We start from the raw sequence: 19292 nt of genomic DNA, 5'->3' as shown, positions 1-19292 counted from the left end.
TGATTATCTACAAATATTTAATTTTTAGGTGTACGTAGTATAAAATATATAACGGTAAGCGAAATTAATTGTTTTCTTAAAGGGGAAAGGGTTGTTTTATTTGCAACAATGGAAATTAAGTTTTACATTTCAAAATACTATACTATAATATTCATTTATAAAATTAAATACCTTTTATTTTATTTTAAGAATGGAACTGGGCTTCATTGTTTGAAAATGTGTTCACATTCTCCATATTTTTACCTATTATATATGTATATATACCTCATCTTATGCTTTCTCCTCGCTTTCTTATGCTTCTCATTGTAATTGAAGAGAGAAAACATCCCTGCAAATAAAATATTTTAAAAGGTGGCGGTGAGCGGTCAAAGTTTTTCGTATAAATAAATTCTGGTCACAATAGAATTACCACAATTTTTAACTGCTTAGGATAATATTATATATTTTGCATTGCGTATACTTGTAGGTCATACAATTTTCTGAAAAATTCACCTACGAAGATTTCAAAAAATTAAAAATTTTAAAAAGTGGAATGGAGCACATAAATATGACAAATTTTTCACTTAATAAAAGCTAAAAACTTTCCTTGGCAAGGATATATTTCATTTTAAGTCATGACTTCGATAGACTAGTTTTATTCTTAGCCGAAAAATTAATGTGTTTTTTTTTTTTGTCAAATGCATTCAAAAGAAGTAATTGGTGGAAAAAATCATAATCTCTATTTCTTGCATTCTTGTGTACTATGACCGGAATTACTATTGGATATCATACATCTATCACATCTGATATTATTTCTTATGTACGGTTGTAGATTCAGTAATCGAAATGACTGATGTATACGATAACCATAATAATATTTCACAAATGTGCAGAAGTTGTTACTATTGAAGCCTTGAATAGACCGATTTAGAAACTCTTATCACCCGTTAAACGTTTTAGAATGGGAGAAAGTCTTTAGCTACACTCGAAAACCTAAAATCGTGGATAATTTACTCCAATAAAAAAATATGATGCTAAATTAATTTCAAAGGACGTGATAATGTTATATATAAGTAGGTAAGTATAGATTTGGTATTAGTTTACGAGTATAACAGAAGGGCTCAAGATTATGAGCTTTGCAATTTAAAATGATTTCTTTTCATTTAGTTATAAAATTCATAAGAAAACAATTTTGTTTTTCATTGAAATAATCAAATATCAACCCTTAATAACTTCTAAACAATTAGGTTTACGAAAAAGTCATGAGCATTCGATTTCCAAAAAAAAAAAACAAATCTTCGTATCTTGTAATACGATAAAATAGAAAACCGTTAGGTTATTCCCGTTACAATTAGAAGCTCATACTTGGGGAGCCCTTCCTAGAGGCTTTCATCAACCAATTTGTCAAAGTACCAAGGGAAAAAAATTCGTGTTTTGATCCACCCTTATTTACTTAAGTGGTCAATGCAATGTTAACACTCTCGGAATTTTGAAATACGAATCAAATTGCAGTATTTTTATGTTTATATTCCTCTTGCGTAACCATGTTTTGAAGAGCATGCATTAAAAAATATAATTTTTAAAGTTCTTAACGTAATGTAGGTGCTACCTAGAAGAAAAAAACACAATGGCCCGCTGGCGTATGAGTATAATTTAATTTTATCTCTTTTACATTAGTGAATTATTTCCTTCTTCTGACAAAGATTGGCCTTATAACTAAAAATAAACATTTAAAATAAAGTTAGTATTGTGTATGCTCTCCTTTAGCTTTCAGAACAACCGTAATCCTTTCGGGTATGGTCCAATCAATTTCCAACAATAACCAATATTTATGCGTCAATTATGGCTAACTTTAACTTTCCTTTTGTATTAGCTATTTTGAAAAAAATAGTTGCGTAGTTAACAAATATAATACTTACGACGTTGACAATTACAGCAAACAAGACATCCATTGTTTGTTCTAAAAAGTGTTTAGTAATGTCAATATACCCAGAAGTATTTAGTGAACCATTTACAAATTCATTTGATTCAATTCATTGAACCATGGCAGGAAATTCTGTAGCAAAATATGTAACTCACTAGAAATTTTTTTTGATTACCACAGTGCTTGAAAGCAATTCTTCTTGTAATCTCCTCCGAACGTCATGGATTCCATCGGTTTAATTAGAATATATTTTCGATTTTTCGGTGAAAATCCAAGAACATCGAATTTGGACTCTAGAAGATTGGAAAATCTCTTACTATTATAGATTTGAAAATCTTTTAGATTCCAAATTCGATGTTTTCGAACAAAAATCAGGCGTGCCTTTCGCATTTTTGCATTTAGAGGAGACTTTTTTCTTGGCCTTCTCGCTTTAAGGGCCATCTTATAGAGCCTCCTGCTTACCATTGCGTGCACTTATATACACCGTATATCGTTCGAAATCGATCCCGCCGGTTAAAGTTCTTTAAATTCCTAGTTGATGTTTTTTTCTTCGTGAATCCACTTACGGAGCGCTGTCCAAGGATTTAGTTGCGTCCTATGCTTAGTTTATAAAACTTTAGAATGAACACAATTGCCCTAGCGATGTAATTTTCTTCTTTTAAAGTAAGAACCACACTTTTTTGGGCACTTGTCAGCTTCTTTATATTTGCAGTAATAAGACATATTGAGCGAGGGCAAGACGAAATATCTCCTGTCATCAAACAGTCTAACTCGCGACTTGGCTTACACGTCACTGTTGACAGTCATAACTTTAAGTCGTACATAATTTCGTCTATCTTGGAACCACTATTAACACCAACAGCAATATCCGCTTCGAAATCCAACGCAGAATAACTGTTGAGAAGATGTGCTACTTCGGATGAGTAGGCAATTAAGAAGTAAAGTCTTTTCTTGACGAACATAGACCAAGCTCTATAAGTCACTTTTATTCCCGTCATAATATATGGTGCGTATTCATGGACGATGACAACATCTAATGAGTTGACGTTAAGAGTTTTTGAGAAGCTGAAGATTTATGGTCCTTTCGCATTGGCAACGGCAAATATCACATTCGATTGAACGATGTGCGACACGAGTTATACGACGCCATTGACATAGTTCAGCGAATTAAAAGGCAGCGCTGGCTAGGTCATGTCGTCCATATGGATGAAAACGCTCCAGCGTTGAAAGTATTTCACCCAGTACCCCCGTTGGAGAAGGACCTGGCTGCACTTGATATCTCGAATTAGCACCAAATTGAGAAGAGAAGAACATTTGGCGCGCTGCTGTAAACTCACATTATATTCGACATAAGAAGAATAGACGAAGAATAAGACATATATTCTTCAGGGTTTCCGACATATCCTTCTTTATTTTACAGTCTTTCTGGAAAACTTAATATACCCTGTTCAGGGTGCAATGATTCGACGGTCGTAATTTTACAATAAATAGTGTTTGAGATAAAATCGAAAATTATGGCAAGATTTTTCGAATAACAGACGGCTAGTACATAGTTTCAATTCTGACAGGTAGAAGTTTTTCAGAAAATCAGCCACCTGTAGGAGATCATTTAAAAACTGTATAAGTTTCCTCTTTTAGATAAAAATAAAGCGTATTAGAGGAGAACATAGTTAATTGAATATCTTGAGCCCTGTTTAAGATGTTTAACTCTAAGTGATAAAGGTAAAGGTATGGAATAAGTTGCCGCTAAATATGGCTATCATATGTCAATGCGCACTGGAATATTTTCTTTCGTATCAAAGTAGTCATGAAGTGTTCATAAACTCTTGAAATTACCACAAATGCGATCGCTGAATATTTTTCTCAAGTCGGTTTAGTTTCACTAATTACAAATAACTGATTAAATTAAATATTAAATCGAAAAATTTCCATATTTTGGGAATGAAAACTACTTTTGTGTGAAAAATAATAAAAAAAAAACATGTGGTATTGAATATTTATATCATAGTTCAGTACATTCTTGAAATTATGAAATGATCCTTAAAATTAAAAAAAAAAAAAATTTAATTCCTTTCAAAAATCTAAAAGAATTTCGATTTTAATTTCATACACTTTCATGTATTTTATCTTAAAAATATATTCATATGTACATATGTATGCAAAACAGGGCGTTTGTTATGCCTTAAAAGAGAAATTGTATAATTTGGGGTTTTAAAGTGCCCAAATATGTATATATACTAAATGAAGAGCGTCTATTGCGAAGGTTTATTTCGTGGTTTCGAACACTATATTGATGCATGCTAATTTGAAAAACCACATTCATACGTACTATATACAAACTTAGCTGCACATACAATTGGGAATTTAGCAGACACAATAAAGCAATTATATAAATATGTACGAAGCAACAGTGTTGCCAAGTCAATGCTGTTGTCACAAATGGTGCAAGAGCAATTATTGAATGGGTTTTTACGTCTATGTATATGTAAATACATGTACATATGGTATTTATATACTTCTATGGTTATATGAGGATGGTTCGGAGAAATTTGATAAGTATACATTGCACGAGTATATGCAAACAAACAGCGATTCTGTTAAAGGCAGCACATACATTTGTAAGTGCTTATGTATGTATATGTGCTAATTCATAAACTAAATAATTATCAGTCCCCTAAATTGTGCAATTATCTAGCGCATGCCAGTCTTAAGCTCGTGTAAGTCAATTATTGAATGAATGGTATGAGTAATTAAAAGGAATTTACAATTATATTTCGAACATCGTAATTGGACGTCGTAACATCGCATGCCGATAACGTAATTATAAAAAAAAACTTGTGGTTAAAATATTTGAAAAATTTCGAATTGCAAAAAAACATTGAGGTATTTGAGYAGTCAATCAATCGAAAACATTACATACTATGTCAAATAATAACGTAAGTACTGAGAAATCGTCATCGTTCGAGTAGATTAATAGATAAAAGTGTGATCTCTCGATCGAGAATCAGTGACAAAATAAAATCAATTGAAAAACTGATGATGGGGACAAATTATTAACTCCGAGCCCAAGATTGATGAGATACTTTCTTATTTTCTCAAAGGATCGAAATTTTAACCTAATCTAACGTCAATTTATTTAAATGTCAAGAGCATAAGAAAGTTGTTAATTAGTTTGTGCTCGTCAGCACTGCTGTACAAAGATCGCTCAAGAGCTGTTGAGTTAGTTATAGTTAGTAGAAGCTATAACTTCTTATGTCAAAGCTTTACACGCTGACCGACAACAACACAATCATACAGTTAAATAAATTATGAAAGCCTACAGGGCGTATGAGTAATTCCACAAATTATTTTTCACTTTGTCTAAAAAACTGAGATTATAATACTGACCGTTAGCAATTTTAAAGGAGCACATTTTTTATAGGGAAAACGAAAATTATACATATTCGTAGAGATTAAGTAATAATTTAATTATGGAAAGGACTTTGCTACCACTTTACTGTTGACAGTCATAACTTCGAAGTCATAGGTAATTTCGCCTATCTTGGAAGCAGCATTCACCACCAACAGTGTCAGCCTGAAAATCGAACTTGAATAACTCATTCCAATACATTGGTGTTAAAACAAAAATTATTTTTGATCAGTTTTATTTACCTTAGATTTTTTGACTTAACCTTAAACATTATTGATAATATCTATATATATTATCTTAGGTATGTAGTATTATATCTACTTACATATAACCTAATTAAAAATGAAATTGAATTTATAAGATTACTTTTCTGGTGAACTGGTAGCCCTTTGACGAAGTGTGTGCACTGTCTGTATTTTCTGACCAAAAACAAATATAAGCAGTTTGCGTGTTATTGCAGTCCCAGCGCTGCTGCAATTTAATTCGATTATTTTAGCTTTCTCTATTTCGTTTCCATTTGCTCCAAGTACTATGACACATTATTCTCCATCTATTAGCTGCATTATGTTATGCTGAATGGTTGCGACATCATTGTTCGACGAAATCGTGAATAGATTCTCAAACGATTTTATTTAGTTAACTCAATATCTTTTAATGAGCTTTGTGTTTCATTAAGATACCTCACCTACAGTCACCAATCATATAGAGCAAAGTCAGCTGCATGTTCGATAATCATGATAATAGTTATAATGGGGTTGGAAGGTTTTCGCCCAACTGTATATATTTTAGGCGCAAAGATATACCGTTTGATGTTCTGTAATTTTCATTGAGATAACTCAAATATTGGCCGTTATATGCAGCATTAAGTCACCCGGAAGTCCGAGAATCTTTATATTAGGTATATTGCGCTCAGGGAAGTATTGACCCGATTCAGCCCATTTTTGATACACATAAACACACATTGGAAAAGTTTCTGTCTGAATTTCAATTGTATATCTCACACATTGACCGATATTATAGTCAAAAGTCATGTAAAGACACTGCGGTTCACATATTCGTTACCTAGCTGCTTAAACACTTTTGGTTGGATCTAGACAATTTTAGGTCATAAAGAAGTAAACTTTAAAGAAATTATTAGTGCAAACAATCAATTGCTTCCTGATTTGTGTCCTGGAAAAGAAAAAAAGCATATGGAATTTAAAATTATGCTATATGGGAAGTCGGCGAGGTTGTAGTGCGATATTGCACATTTTGACAATGTCGCTAGGAGTTCTTATAATATTTGCGCTGATTACATTTTTTGTGCCTTTAGTAGTTCAGGAGATATGAAAATGTATGAAATCGGAAGATAACTCCGTTCACTCCCCATATAACGATTTTGTTCACAACTACTAAATTCGTATTGAATCAATAACTAATTAAGTCAGAGAGATTAAATTTTACCTCAATAGTATGAGACCTTCAACCCTGTAGGGAGCATGGATTGTTCAATGTTCTCATGTGATGTGGTATAATTAACTGTGTCGTAGGCTTTTGACAAGTCTATCTGTGAAAGTAAGTGGTACGCACTCTTTTGACATTTTACGCAACCGTGTGTCACCCACACATCGTTTGGCTTTGTCTGTCGAATGGTGCAATGTGAATTACCGTCATAACTCGCGTCCTTCTTCGAGTCCGAATTGAATTTTAACTCGGTCATCATGTATCTTTGGATTAAACGAAGCATTGACAGTAGTCCAAAACTTACTCAAGCCGGTAGAGAGATTACAAGATTTCAGGTGATCTATCCATTTCGCCCGCTTACATTGTTACAATTTGCAAAATCTCACAGGTCACAGGGGTCGGCATGATGTAAGATGTCGCGCTCATTAGCTAAAACTGATGCTTCGTACGAAAAATTGGGAAGGAGTCCCGCGATTCTTCCAACGAAGCGGTAGAAGCTGCGATCATCTTGAGGGATTGACGATCGTCAACGATTACTTCCGAAAGAATGGGTAGTGCTGGGAAGATGCTCTCTTTAAATTCTGAGAAGCCGACTCAGTTAGTTTTTTTTAGTTAACGAAGGTATGGTTGGACACAGAAGTAAAGTCAGGAGGTTTTTCGATCGGAATAATTATGGGCGTGAGTTAGCAAAGGTCGCCAGGTTATACTATTTATTAGACCACCGCTAGAAATTGTAATATCTGATGAGCTATTGCAGATGCCCGTAATTCTGGTGAGGCCTTTGTCATTCATTATAAAAAATGTCGAATCGTCTACTTGTTCCGCCAGCTCCATCCCCAAGGATCGTTTGACACGCAGAAATGAAAAATATTATGACACCAGTTAAAGTCGCCTAGTACCAAACAAATATCTGTAGTATATCTATAATTGGTAACGGATGTTTGCACATTAGATGACAAATTAGTTATGATTTTTTTATGGCGGCAGCAATTATCTGAAATTGGGAATTATCAACCTGCGGGTAGGGGGGACCCCCTTGGGTTGGGGGGGAAACCGAATATACCCGTGGTAAGGCATGCCTGTCGTAAAAGGCGACTAAAATCACGCATGCACTGTGTCTGTCATTCTGGGCTTGCCTTGAATTGTCAGCATAGTCCATTTCAGATATAGTGCTATAGTATTCATCGTAAAAAAGTGGTTATTGTACACTGTATTTATTCCTGGTATTTGACCGTGTTTTCGTTTACGAATGGATTTACGAGACACCTTGTCATCATACAGTTGAGTTCTTTAGAATTCTTAGGAATTCTTGGGGGCTCAACTGGCAGTAGCGAAAGCTACAAGTCACACCAAAGATTAAAACATGGTACCACGGTTAGCAGTCAGCCCTCGGGGGTAACTCTAATCAGCTCATTGGGTTTTTGGCCGTTTGTAGAGATTCGTGGTGGCTGTGGTTTAAACCTAAATGCAGGAAGGGCATTTAGTCCGGCGTGAAGTCGCACTGCGGCCGGGTGCCGGACCCAGAGTACGGCAGAGGTTACACTATAGTTTGGGTAATAGTTTTCTCAAGCAACAAAACAAAATGCTTTTATATAGTTTTATTCTAACAATAATCTATAATATTTTATTTTTATCTTCTACATTTAATACAGTTTAATATTTACATTAATAATAACATATTTTGCTGAGTGGATAAAAATCTTCGTCCGTATCACATCGCCAGGCAATAAATATTAATCTTGATTTGTACTTGGGTAAGGAAACATCGTACCTTTATCTGTAAGAGCACAAACCACAAAAATATAATTGATTTTTCAAATTTGTGCACTTTGCGCTGTGCAAGTGTTTGCCTTGTAGTTACCTGAGGAGTTGTAAAAATTTCCACTAAGACTAGGTTTTGGTGGAAGCTTAGGTGTGCCTTCGGTCATGGGAAAGAAATCTTTCGGAGACGATTTCGCTGGTAGCGCACTACTAACTATTGGTTGTGGAAAGCGTTGCTCATGATGATGATGTAGTTGTTGCTGCTGCTGTTGCTGTTGATGATGTGCCATTGCTGTTGTATAGGGATTTATAGAAGTAGAAACACCTGTTGCATGTTGTGCAATTGCTGCCGTTTTGTACCGATGATAAGGCGGTGCTGTTGAGTATGTATCGGATACTTGTACGCCGCCGGCTGGAATGTGTGGGGAAATTGGCGTCATTGGTGTCATTGGAGATGTCGTTGTAGACGAGCTGAGGGCAGGCGATATGGCTTGATCATCCCACGTTGACACCGAAATTGAAGTACCAGCATTTAGATGACTTGCAGCATTTGTTGGCTGTGAAAATTGAGGATATGACGGGCACTGAGATTGATTTCTTGTTAGAGAATATGGTAATGACGTCGTCTCAGTTGCTGCATGCAATGCCATCGTTGCTGAGGTGTTCATCGACGCAGATTGAGCACTGCTGTTGGCACCCGTTGATGAACGCTTCTCACTGGCCAAATTTCGACGAATCATAATACTGCTTGTATTTGGTAGCAATAAATTGCTCCTACCATTAAATTCGTTTGTATGACTACGATGACATGGAGCAACGGAAAAATGTAGCCTAGGCGGTATCGGTGGTGGGCTCAGCTCGCCGTCACGTGGTGGCAGCTGAAAAAAAAATATATATAATAATAATTTATTTAAACTCTCTTTTTAATAATAAGGTATAGCTTTTATTTTGTTGTTGTTGTACTTACAGTCGGTGCATCAGGCGCTTGTCTCTTCTGCGCCAAATCAGCACAACTCTCAGTACGTTCCTTTCTACGTGGCGGCAATGGCGGCGGTACGGAACGATATTCAGTGGTAAGCGGGGAGGGGACATTCACATGCGGTGAAACAGGTAACGGAGAATTGCCCGATTCAACATCTGGCAATTGGGGACTTGCACTGCCCACATAGCCAACATTTACAGATGCTCCAGTATTAGTAGGACTAAAATAGAATTATATTTTTGAGAATTTATTAAATCCGATAAAATATATATGCAGTAGTAATTAGATGTAAGGAATTTCTGAATGCTAAATTTTGTTAGTGAGAAAGTTTGAAAACTAAACTGTGACAAATGTCGTGAAGATAACTTGTCTATTAAAAAAGTTTTCCATCCAAGGACTTCCTTTTGGGCTATACAAGTATGTTATAGTGATTTGATATCTGCGGTTCCGACAAATGAGCAGATTTTTAGTGAGAAAAGGATATGTTCATAATTTCTGATCGAAGTATATATTTTATAAAGTAAAAAGAGACATCGATTCGTTTTTCCTTACTCTCCGGGTAATTTGTTAAAGTTACGCCTTTGTGAGGGCTTTAGATCGACCTAACCTCCGTTCCTCCTTCTAACCTCCTAAGTCATTGTTTACATATAATACACTAATATATTACCACAGACGTGCCCAGTACTGATTGTCATATGATTGTGCCTTATATTATGTTCGGAAAAAAGAAAATATTTAAGTTTATAAAAATTTAACTCACCTAAAATGATTGGAGCTAAATTTGTGTGGATGTGGTGGTGCATTCTGGAATGGTGTACGCGTATTTGTCGTATTGACATCGGTTCCTGGACTAACCACTCTCAATAATGGCGACGATTGCGTAGTTTCTTCGCCGGCATGTTCGCTCAGCACAGTATTGTGCTTTAATGGTTGCTTGTGCGGTGATTGATGCGTTACATATAAACCATCAATTGAGTTCCATACATTATCTAAACGTGTTGGTGCCGTTTCACCAAACGATGGTGTGAATGATGTCTTTTCTGTGCCGCTAGCGCACGCTCCAGTCTCGCCACTCCAAGCATTCGGTCCAGCCGATGTCGAGCTTATCGACGAGTTTGACTTTTTCGGTAGCTGTGGTGCCGTTGTGTGCGCACCATCCTCCCCATTGGGATATTGAAATTCATTTTTAACCACAGCTTCAGTACCATGACCAGCATGACCGCCACCGATGGCATTGTGCGTCCACAATTGTGCTTCTCCATTGCGTTCGAGCGTATGCGTACTCGTCGCACATGTTTGTGCATTTGTGTTTGCGTTTGCATGTGTGTGTGTGCTCACATGTGAATTATAACTAATTGGGCTATGTTGATCAGCCAGCGCGCCAGTACTCATGCTGCTACTACTTGAATGCGACGAATTGCGTACACCAAATATGGACGAGGCTTGCAATAAGGAATTACCGCTTACATTACCGCCACCTACACTGTTGTTGTGGCTAGTGTTGTTTTGTCGGCGCGGTTTGATGCCCGGCGATTTTAGGGTGATAGCGGCCCATTTACGTGGCTAGTGGGAAAAAAATTTTTGGTTTAAGTCACAGATTGCGTACAAAGTTTAGATTAGAGTTTGTAACGGGATTGTTTTTATATTACTCACAAATTTAGGTGCTTGCTTGCAACCGCGTGGTTCTATGCGCAGACTGGCATGATACAAATAATTTGATATTTCCGTGTCTGTCATACCCTTGAATGGATCCAAATTTTCTAAGAAATTCTAAATGAAGAGAAATGTGTATAAAAATTGGTTCATATTTTTAATTTTGTAATATTATTTTTCTGTTGCAAAAGAAAATGTGCGCACTAACCCGTATTTGTGTATCGACCGATAGACAGTATGGTTGATTTTGATAAAGAAGTATCTCTCCAATTATTTCGGACACTTTTCGACGTTTGGAGAAATTTATAAGCTCAGTATTTGGTAAAAAATCTGGATTGCCTTCTTCCAAATGTAAAATATTGGTGAGATAACGACCAAAAAATGGCACACATGGCGGATTTATTGAGCGTAAACGTTCTTGATACTTTTTCAAGCGGCCATCATTCGGTTCCCAGCATTCTTCTAGGAATTTCTCATAACGTGCTGGTAACCCTTGAAATGTTAACTTCAAACGGTACACAGATGCACTACCCATAGCAGCAGTGATCGAGAGTATGCCATTAAAATTATTTAATTCCAGCATGACCATCATGACTTCAATGGCCCGCGCCACTATGGCAACACGCTCTTCATAATTTTCCGCCTCAGTTATGGACTTCTCAATCCAACGTGTCACATTTGTGGTATGTTTCATAATCTTCAGTAAATTTGGACTTTTTACATCTTTATCCTTTTTGGTCCACGGTGAACCAACTAGCTCGGATGGTTTCACATTCTTATATAACTCAAATTCGAGTAATGTCAATTGCCGTGCTAACTCTAATGGATGTAACGTTAACAAATTAATTTCAGATTCAGGAACGTTTAAATGATGTTCAATTGGTGGCGGACTATTGCCGTAAGCAAAAGTTATAGGTTTATGGCTTTGCTCTTGATCGTTCTTTGTTGAAAGAGGAAAAGAGTGGAATTTAGTGCGAAATATGCAACTTGGAATGGAGCGCACTTACCTTGCGTTGAACGATTTTCAAAACAGAATCAACCCATTTTCGCATTGATTTACCATTTACTAAACCCAAGAATTTTTCCAGCTCTTCCAACAGTGTCGGATCCTTTTCAAAGTCATAAAAGTGATGATCCACCCAGTGACGCAGCACATTTAACACACGAAACTGTACCGGCTGCACATATTCTTTGCGATATCGTTTGTAGTCTTCTCGTTGCGAATTCTTATGCAACTTATCTGTATCACAATTCAATGCATCCTTATCATTACCCGGTACGTTATCCTGATATACCAAACTCGGATCAGGTATATTGAAACGTTCTATTAGTAACGTTAACAAATTGCGTGGTGTGCAAAAATAGCGATATGTAGTCAGGAATGTGCGCACGAACATTGGATCGGCATAAATGTGATAGGTCAATCTTTCGATTAGCTTGTACAGTGTGGCGCCCTAGGACAAGCAACAAAAATTATGAGGCTAATTATATGCAATTATGGTAAAACTAATATGTGCTACCTTTATTTGTGGCACACCGGCACTTTCGCGCTCCTCCAAGACGATATTTTCTGGACTATCAGGATCGGCGAATTTGTATATTTCCGGACTAGGCATGCGTAACGGATGTTTCTTCTCAATATCCAATAATATACTATCAAGTATGCGATCCAACATGGACTTTGTATTAACCATTATTAAATCGGCCATCCAGTCGTTTTTGTGTTGAGCATTACGTGCGGTGAGTATAATTGGCGGTTGTACGCGAGGCTCTATTTCAAATGAATGTTTTAACTCTTCCGTGTCGGCACGATCATTGATTTCAACGCGCCGCATAAAAAACTTCTCCTTTACGCGATAGTCAAAATAGGGTGCACCATTAGAAGTGGCTTGTCGTTTTGTATTCGCTTTACAGAGGACCATGAGACCATCAAATAAATAAACTTTACGTTCGGCGATCCGCTTGCCGGAACCCAATTTACCGAGAAAGTCATCTGTAATTTTAGTAGAGAAAAGTTATTGCTTAGATATAAATACAAAATAATTATTATATATACCTCTAATAAATTCATTGCAATTTTGTCCCACATCTTTATCCCAATGCTCAACCGAGTTTTGTAGTTCTCTTGTGCGCTCTATAGCTAATTGGCGACGAGCGCGGCTACTCAATGGCACGTGAGTTTCTCTGAAAGTTTGTAAATTATAATTATAGTGTAAAAAAAATTAAAAAATTCTATAATTTAATAAAATTTTATATAACGTATATTTTCAAAAATTTACTAATTCCAACAATTCTGTAACTAACAACACATATTTTTTGTGGGCTGCCGATGTGAGGTTATGATTATTCTGGCAACGGAAACAGTTTCAAATTACATTTACTAAAAATAATTAATAAAAAATAATATTTAGACATTAATATAGCATCAATGCCTTACAATTATTAAAGGAACAAAGAATATAATAAATTTGAAAAGTTGATTAATTTCTACGAAGTTTATTTCGGAACAATTCAATTGAAGTACGTTGAGTTCTACGTTGTTTTCCAAAACAGTATATCTGAAAACTCTTTATGAAAATATGATTATTCGCTTTATTTGAAATGAGAAAAACTATTACTGAAATATAGTTGGCCATCTATCGATATTGGTTTATCGCAAAAATGGCAAAAATTTACAGCTGATAAATGTTGGAAGTTAATTTTAAAATTTTTTAATATAATTATTGTATTTATAATTATCGCTGAAATAACTTTAAATAAAAATATAATATGTTCCAATAAATTTTACTTACTTAGGTAGACTACCCAATATGCTTTCGAGTTCACTTTGTAAAGGACATAATAGACCTTGCACTTGTTTGAAGCTTTCTATATCATCCTCAGAACGACTGAGCTCCCTTAGCACGTTTATGTAATCGAAGTAAACAAAAGCATGCGAAACCGGCACTAAAAGTAACTTAGGAAGATAATACTTAACAGCATCACGAAATCCATGACCAGCTGACATTAGCGACTTTGCCTAAACAAATAAAATAATCAATTCATGCATGAATTAATGATTATTCTTTAGAAATATATACGCAAATACTCACGTCTGTTCTAGCTAATAGCGTTTGAAGTGCTTCTTTTGATTTTGGCGAAGTCACTTCATTGGCATATTTTGAATACACATGCAATTCCTCGCCCTCTGCCAATTCCTCAAAGCAACTACCGACACAAGGTGTGCTCTGCTCTTGTGACATCTCTATAACATCTTCCAATGAGCCTAGCAACGTTACAGTTACTTCATAAATATCGATTATATTTGAAAATATAGGCTCCAGCTCTTTGGGATCGCGTACAATTTTGGCCATCTCTTCGCGGAAAACACGTATTATCATATGCAAATCACGTTGATACTGTTTTTCATCATTAATGAGATCTTTTACCACCTCTTCATATGTGGTACTAGCACGTTGCGCTGGTAGTGTTGGAAGCGTTATAGCTAAGCTACTTGATTTCATCTCATTTGGTGAGAACAAATCTGTTAGCACCTTATCAGCGCACATTGCTACTTCAATGTCTTCTTTTGTGATTTCCAAATGCTTTATTTTTCGCACATAATTGCCGGCTAATTTCAATATATCTGCAGATATATACTCTAATATTGCCACCAGGAACACTGACACATTGCTGTCGATTTTGTATAGAAGCACATCCTGTTATAGAAATTTGTATATAATTACTAATTAATTAAAAATTAATAGATGGCAAAATACAATGCAAAAATATTATAACAAAATAATTTTTTGAAAATTAATATTGCTTAAAAAATATTGTGCTTGATGGAACTACATACGTATTTTCTAAAGTAATAATATCCGTCTATGAGATTCGTTGTTTGAATGGTGGTGGTAAGGCATTTCGGAAAAGTAGTATTGTCGTCAAAAGAAAATTTTTTTCATACCAGAACATGATTTTTATTAAATAAAATTTTTCACACTAATTATTTATGTATATACTTTATGGGGTCCGACGTTACTTTCTACATATGTTACAAACTCCGTGGCAAATATAATAAACCCTGCGTTGGGCATAAAAATACTTAGAAATTTAGAAATCGCTATTACTAATGCAAAGCAATTTTCCGAAAATTTAACTGCTTTAACATGAGTCATAAATATATTCTGTTTTAATCTTCAGTATGTTAGTCACAGACAACTCAGTCGGCAATAAAAAATACGTATGTATTTGGCATAGATGCTTTTTCTAAAATAACTTACTTCAATTTTTAATATAACTTTCAAATTTAATATAAATTGTAACCTTTTGCAACATGGTGTGCACTCTATCCGTTGGTAGTACACATTTTTTCTTTTTGGATGAAACCGTTTCCCTGGCTTCACTTAAAGCCCATTGGTCAATTGGATATGGAAATGATTTCTTAGCCTTTTCTTCCACGTCCTATGATAAATATGTATTGTTATTATTATATCAATTAATTAGTATGACAACTGTATGCACTTTACCTGTACAGTGTGGGGCAGTGGCTTGGCGCATAACATTGCTAAAATGCGCAAGCAAAGTGTTTCCACAAACAGAAGTGCATCTTCCTTGGCCGATAAGCGTGGGTGCACTTGTTCTAGCACCTTTTAAGAGTAATTTTCGGATTTAAATTATATACGTATTTTTTTTTTTTATTGATCGCACATTTTGGTTGTACAAACCTTTCTCAGGGACGGTATAAATAATCCTTTCCAGCGCCCTGCATTTTCGCTCTTTGTGAAATCGTAGCCATCATCATCGCAGTTGCTGCTACAGGCATGCTGAGACGAAAACATTTCTATTTTCTGATCGTGCAGCTAACACCAATAACAACCTCCACAACCTACACTGTTTGGGTTTTCTATGTACCCCCGTCACAATAGGAAATTGAGAACAATTTATCAAACAGGAGATGGTCTATTTGCACTACACGCCATTGTAGTTATATTTATGAATGTGGCTGAAAAATGTATCTTGTATACGAAATTTTTACCACTGCACTTAAGAATTAAATTTATGGTCTAATTATTATTGTATGCACTTATACCGAATGCTGATTACAATATTTTTTCTTTTGTGTTTAGCTTTAAATAAACTACAGGGACCCCTTGGTCCACACAACAAGAGATGAATATCCAAAATATTTTTTTTCTACGACACACTCAGACGATGTATAAGAAAATCAAATCTCTTTACAAAAACGAGTATTGAATTTAATAATTGTGACAGTCTCGAATATCGATTCTACTTCCACTCAATTCACAATAATTTCCAATACTACTTTTTTCAGGTTTGGTCGAAAATAGTATTAAGAATTTGGAAGAGTAAAACCATAAATTTTAAAAGGCAGAATTAAAAATAAAGGAATTTTTGTAGCTGTGAAAAAATAATACTATTGTTTGTCTTCAATTACTCATTATTTTGTCTACTTAGATTAAATTTTTATTTGAATATCTACTACTATTTATAATTTCAGTGAATCTGTAAACTTAATGCGTTCGCAAAACATTAACATAGTATACGTATACTGGGTGCCTTCACTAAATACATATCCTAGTGAACCGTTCACAAGATATTAGGGAATAATAGGGAGTTTCACATCACAATGTTAATCTGAATTTATTAATTTATGAAAAATTGATCGAATAAAAACATTGATAAAGTTCTTTAAAATATTTTAACATCATTTGTAAAATCACATTATGACAGTTTTTAAACATTATACAAATAGTGTTAAATAAAATTACTCAATTGCTTATAATAACTTTAGTCATCATATAATCGACAAAGTTCATTTTATATTTAACGAAAGTGAAGGAATATTTTTAAACCTTACCGACGGAAGAGAAGGACGATGTGACCAAAGATGCCTTTTATGAGTGCTTGGAAAGCACTTATGAGAGCTGCCCCCGCCACCATTTCAAAATCGTGCTTTTCGACTTTAACGCCAGGGTGGGCAAAGCAGGTATCTTTGGCACTACGGTCGGTAAATTCAGCCTCCACGAGGAAACATCCATGCTCCTCTGTGCAGCCAAAAACGCACGCCATCAAMCDCAAGGAAGGTTCGACGTCGAGAAGCTGCAATCACAACAGACAGCCGAACGATTTTCTACTCGGCTTGCACTTCTGCTCTCTGAGAGCACTCGTCAACAACTCGGTATAAGGGAACTGTGGGACGGCATTTCAAACTCAACCGAAACCATTGGTTTTCGGAAAGTACAAAAGAACAGCTGGTACGACGAGGAGTGCCGTGTCGCAGCGGAGAAAAAACAGGCTTACGATCGACCACAACACGTGCGGGATGAGATAGATACCGAAAGTTGAAGAGGGAAGCGAGACTCATTTTCATACAGAAAAAAAGAGACCGAAATGCGCGAGTACGAAGAGCTTGATAAGCTGGCCGATAGGGGTAATGCTCGAAATTTCTACGAAAAAATGCGGCGGCTTACAGAAGGTTTCAAGACCTTAGCATACTCTTGTAGAACCCCTAAAGGTGATCTAGTCACCGATGCCCAGAGCATACTTAAATTATGGAGGGAACACTTCTCCAGCCTGCTGAATGGCAGTGAACGTACAACGCCAGGAGAAGGCGAACCCGATGCCCCAATCGACGACAATGGTGCAGACGTTCCATTGTCCGACCAGGAAGAAGTTCGAATAGCAATTAACCGCCTGAAGAACAACAAAGCGGCGGGGCCGATGGATTGCCGGCCGACCTATTCAAACGGCGGCGAAGAACTGATAAGGAGCATGCATCAGCTTCTTTATAAAATATGGTCGGACGAAAGCATGCCCAACGATTGGAACTTAAGTGTGCTATGCCCAATCCTCAAAAAAGGAGACCCCACAATCTGCGCCAACTACCGTGGGATAAGCCTCTTCAATATCGCATATAAGGTTCTATCGAGCGTATTGTGTGAAAGATTAAAGCCCACCGTCAACAAACTGATTGGATCTTATCAGTGTGGCTTCAGACCTGGAAAATCAACAATCGACCAGATATTCACCATGCGCCAAATCTTGGAAAAGACCCGTGAAAGGAGAAGCGACACTCACCACCTCTTCGTCGATTTCAAAGCTGCTTTTGACAGCACGAAAAGGAGCTGCTTTTATGCCGCGATGTCTGATTTTGGTATCCCTGCAAAACTTATACGGCTGTGTAAGCTGACGTTGACCAGCACCAAAAGCTCCGTCAGAATCGGGAAGGACCTCTCCGAGCCGTTCGATACCAAACGAGGTTTCAGACATGGCGATTCCTTATCGTGCGACTTTTTCAACCTGCTTCTGGAGAAAATAGTTCGAGCTGCAGAACTAAATAGAGAAGGTAACATCTTCTATAAGAGTGTACAGCTGCTGGCATATACCGATGATATCATCGGCCTCAACACCCGCGCCGTTAGTTCTGCTTTCTCCAGACTGGACAAGGAAGCAACACAAATGGGTCTGGCAGTGAGCGTCGTCGCACTCGCGACTTGGCACTCACGTCACTGTTGACAGTCATAGCTTTGAAGTTGTAGATAATTTCGTCTCTCTTGGAACCAGCGTAAACCCCACCAGCAATGTCAGCCTAGAAATCCAACGTAGGATAACTCTTGCCAACAGGTGCTACTTCGGACTGAGGAGGCAATTGAGAAGCAAAGTCCTTTCTCGACAAACAAAAACCAAACTCTATAAGTCACTCATAATTCCCGTCCTGCTATATGGTTCAGAGGCTTGGACGATGTCAACAATTGATGAGTCGACGTTGCGAGTTTTCGAGAGAAAAGTTCTGCGAAAGATTTATGGTCCTTTGCGCGTTGGCCACGCCGAATATCGCATTCGATGGAACGATGAGCTGTACGAGATATACGACGACATTGACATAGTTCAACGAATTAAAAGACAGCGGCTACGCTGGCTAGTTCACGTTGTCCTGATGGACGAAAACACTCCAGCTCTGAAAGTATTCGACGCAGTACCCGCCGGGGGAAGCAGAGGAAGAGGAAGACCTCCACTCCATTGGAAGGACCAAGTGAAGAAGGATCTGGCTTCACTTGGAATATCTAATTGGCGCCACGTAGCGAAAAGAAGAAACGACTGGCGCGCTGTTGTTAACTCGGCTATAATCGCGTAAGCGG

General features: G+C 36.7%; 1 protein-coding gene across 1 annotated transcript; it reads right to left on the bottom strand.

The window, feature by feature from the left end:
- Positions 1 to 8384: 8384 nt before the first annotated feature.
- Positions 8385 to 16388, bottom strand: LOC108965459 (protein son of sevenless). The gene is made up of 14 exons (XM_018927892.1): positions 15858 to 16388; positions 15660 to 15779; positions 15457 to 15594; positions 14244 to 14849; positions 13944 to 14170; positions 13208 to 13335; positions 12672 to 13144; positions 12159 to 12605; positions 11360 to 12091; positions 11152 to 11268; positions 10259 to 11061; positions 9484 to 9718; positions 8617 to 9394; positions 8385 to 8532 (listed from the first exon to the last, which is right to left on the bottom strand). The coding sequence occupies exons 1-14, from the start codon at positions 15969 to 15971 to the stop codon at positions 8489 to 8491; spliced, it is 4962 nt and encodes a 1653-aa protein (XP_018783437.1). The 5' UTR covers positions 15972 to 16388; the 3' UTR covers positions 8385 to 8488.
- Positions 16389 to 19292: the final 2904 nt, after the last annotated feature.

This window comes from Bactrocera latifrons, unplaced genomic scaffold (assembly GCF_001853355.1).
Source record: "Bactrocera latifrons isolate USDA-ARS-PBARC rearing strain unplaced genomic scaffold, ASM185335v1 scaffold_14, whole genome shotgun sequence".
Classification (NCBI taxonomy): Eukaryota; Metazoa; Arthropoda; class Insecta; order Diptera; family Tephritidae; genus Bactrocera; species Bactrocera latifrons.
This window is presented reverse-complemented; position numbering and strand designations above follow the sequence as displayed.

Excerpts from the sequence above, each read along its gene's own strand:
- LOC108965459 (XM_018927892.1), bottom strand. The coding sequence starts at position 15,971 with ATGTTTTCGTCTCAGCATGCCTGTAGCAGCAACTGCGATGATGATGGC. Across the intron at positions 14,171-14,243 it reads CGCTATTAGCTAGAACAGAC|GCAAAGTCGCTAATGTCAGC; the intron begins GTGAGTATTTGC and ends TTATTTGTTTAG. Across the intron at positions 11,062-11,151 it reads GCAAGCAAGCACCTAAATTT|CCACGTAAATGGGCCGCTAT; the intron begins GTGAGTAATATA and ends TTTTCCCACTAG.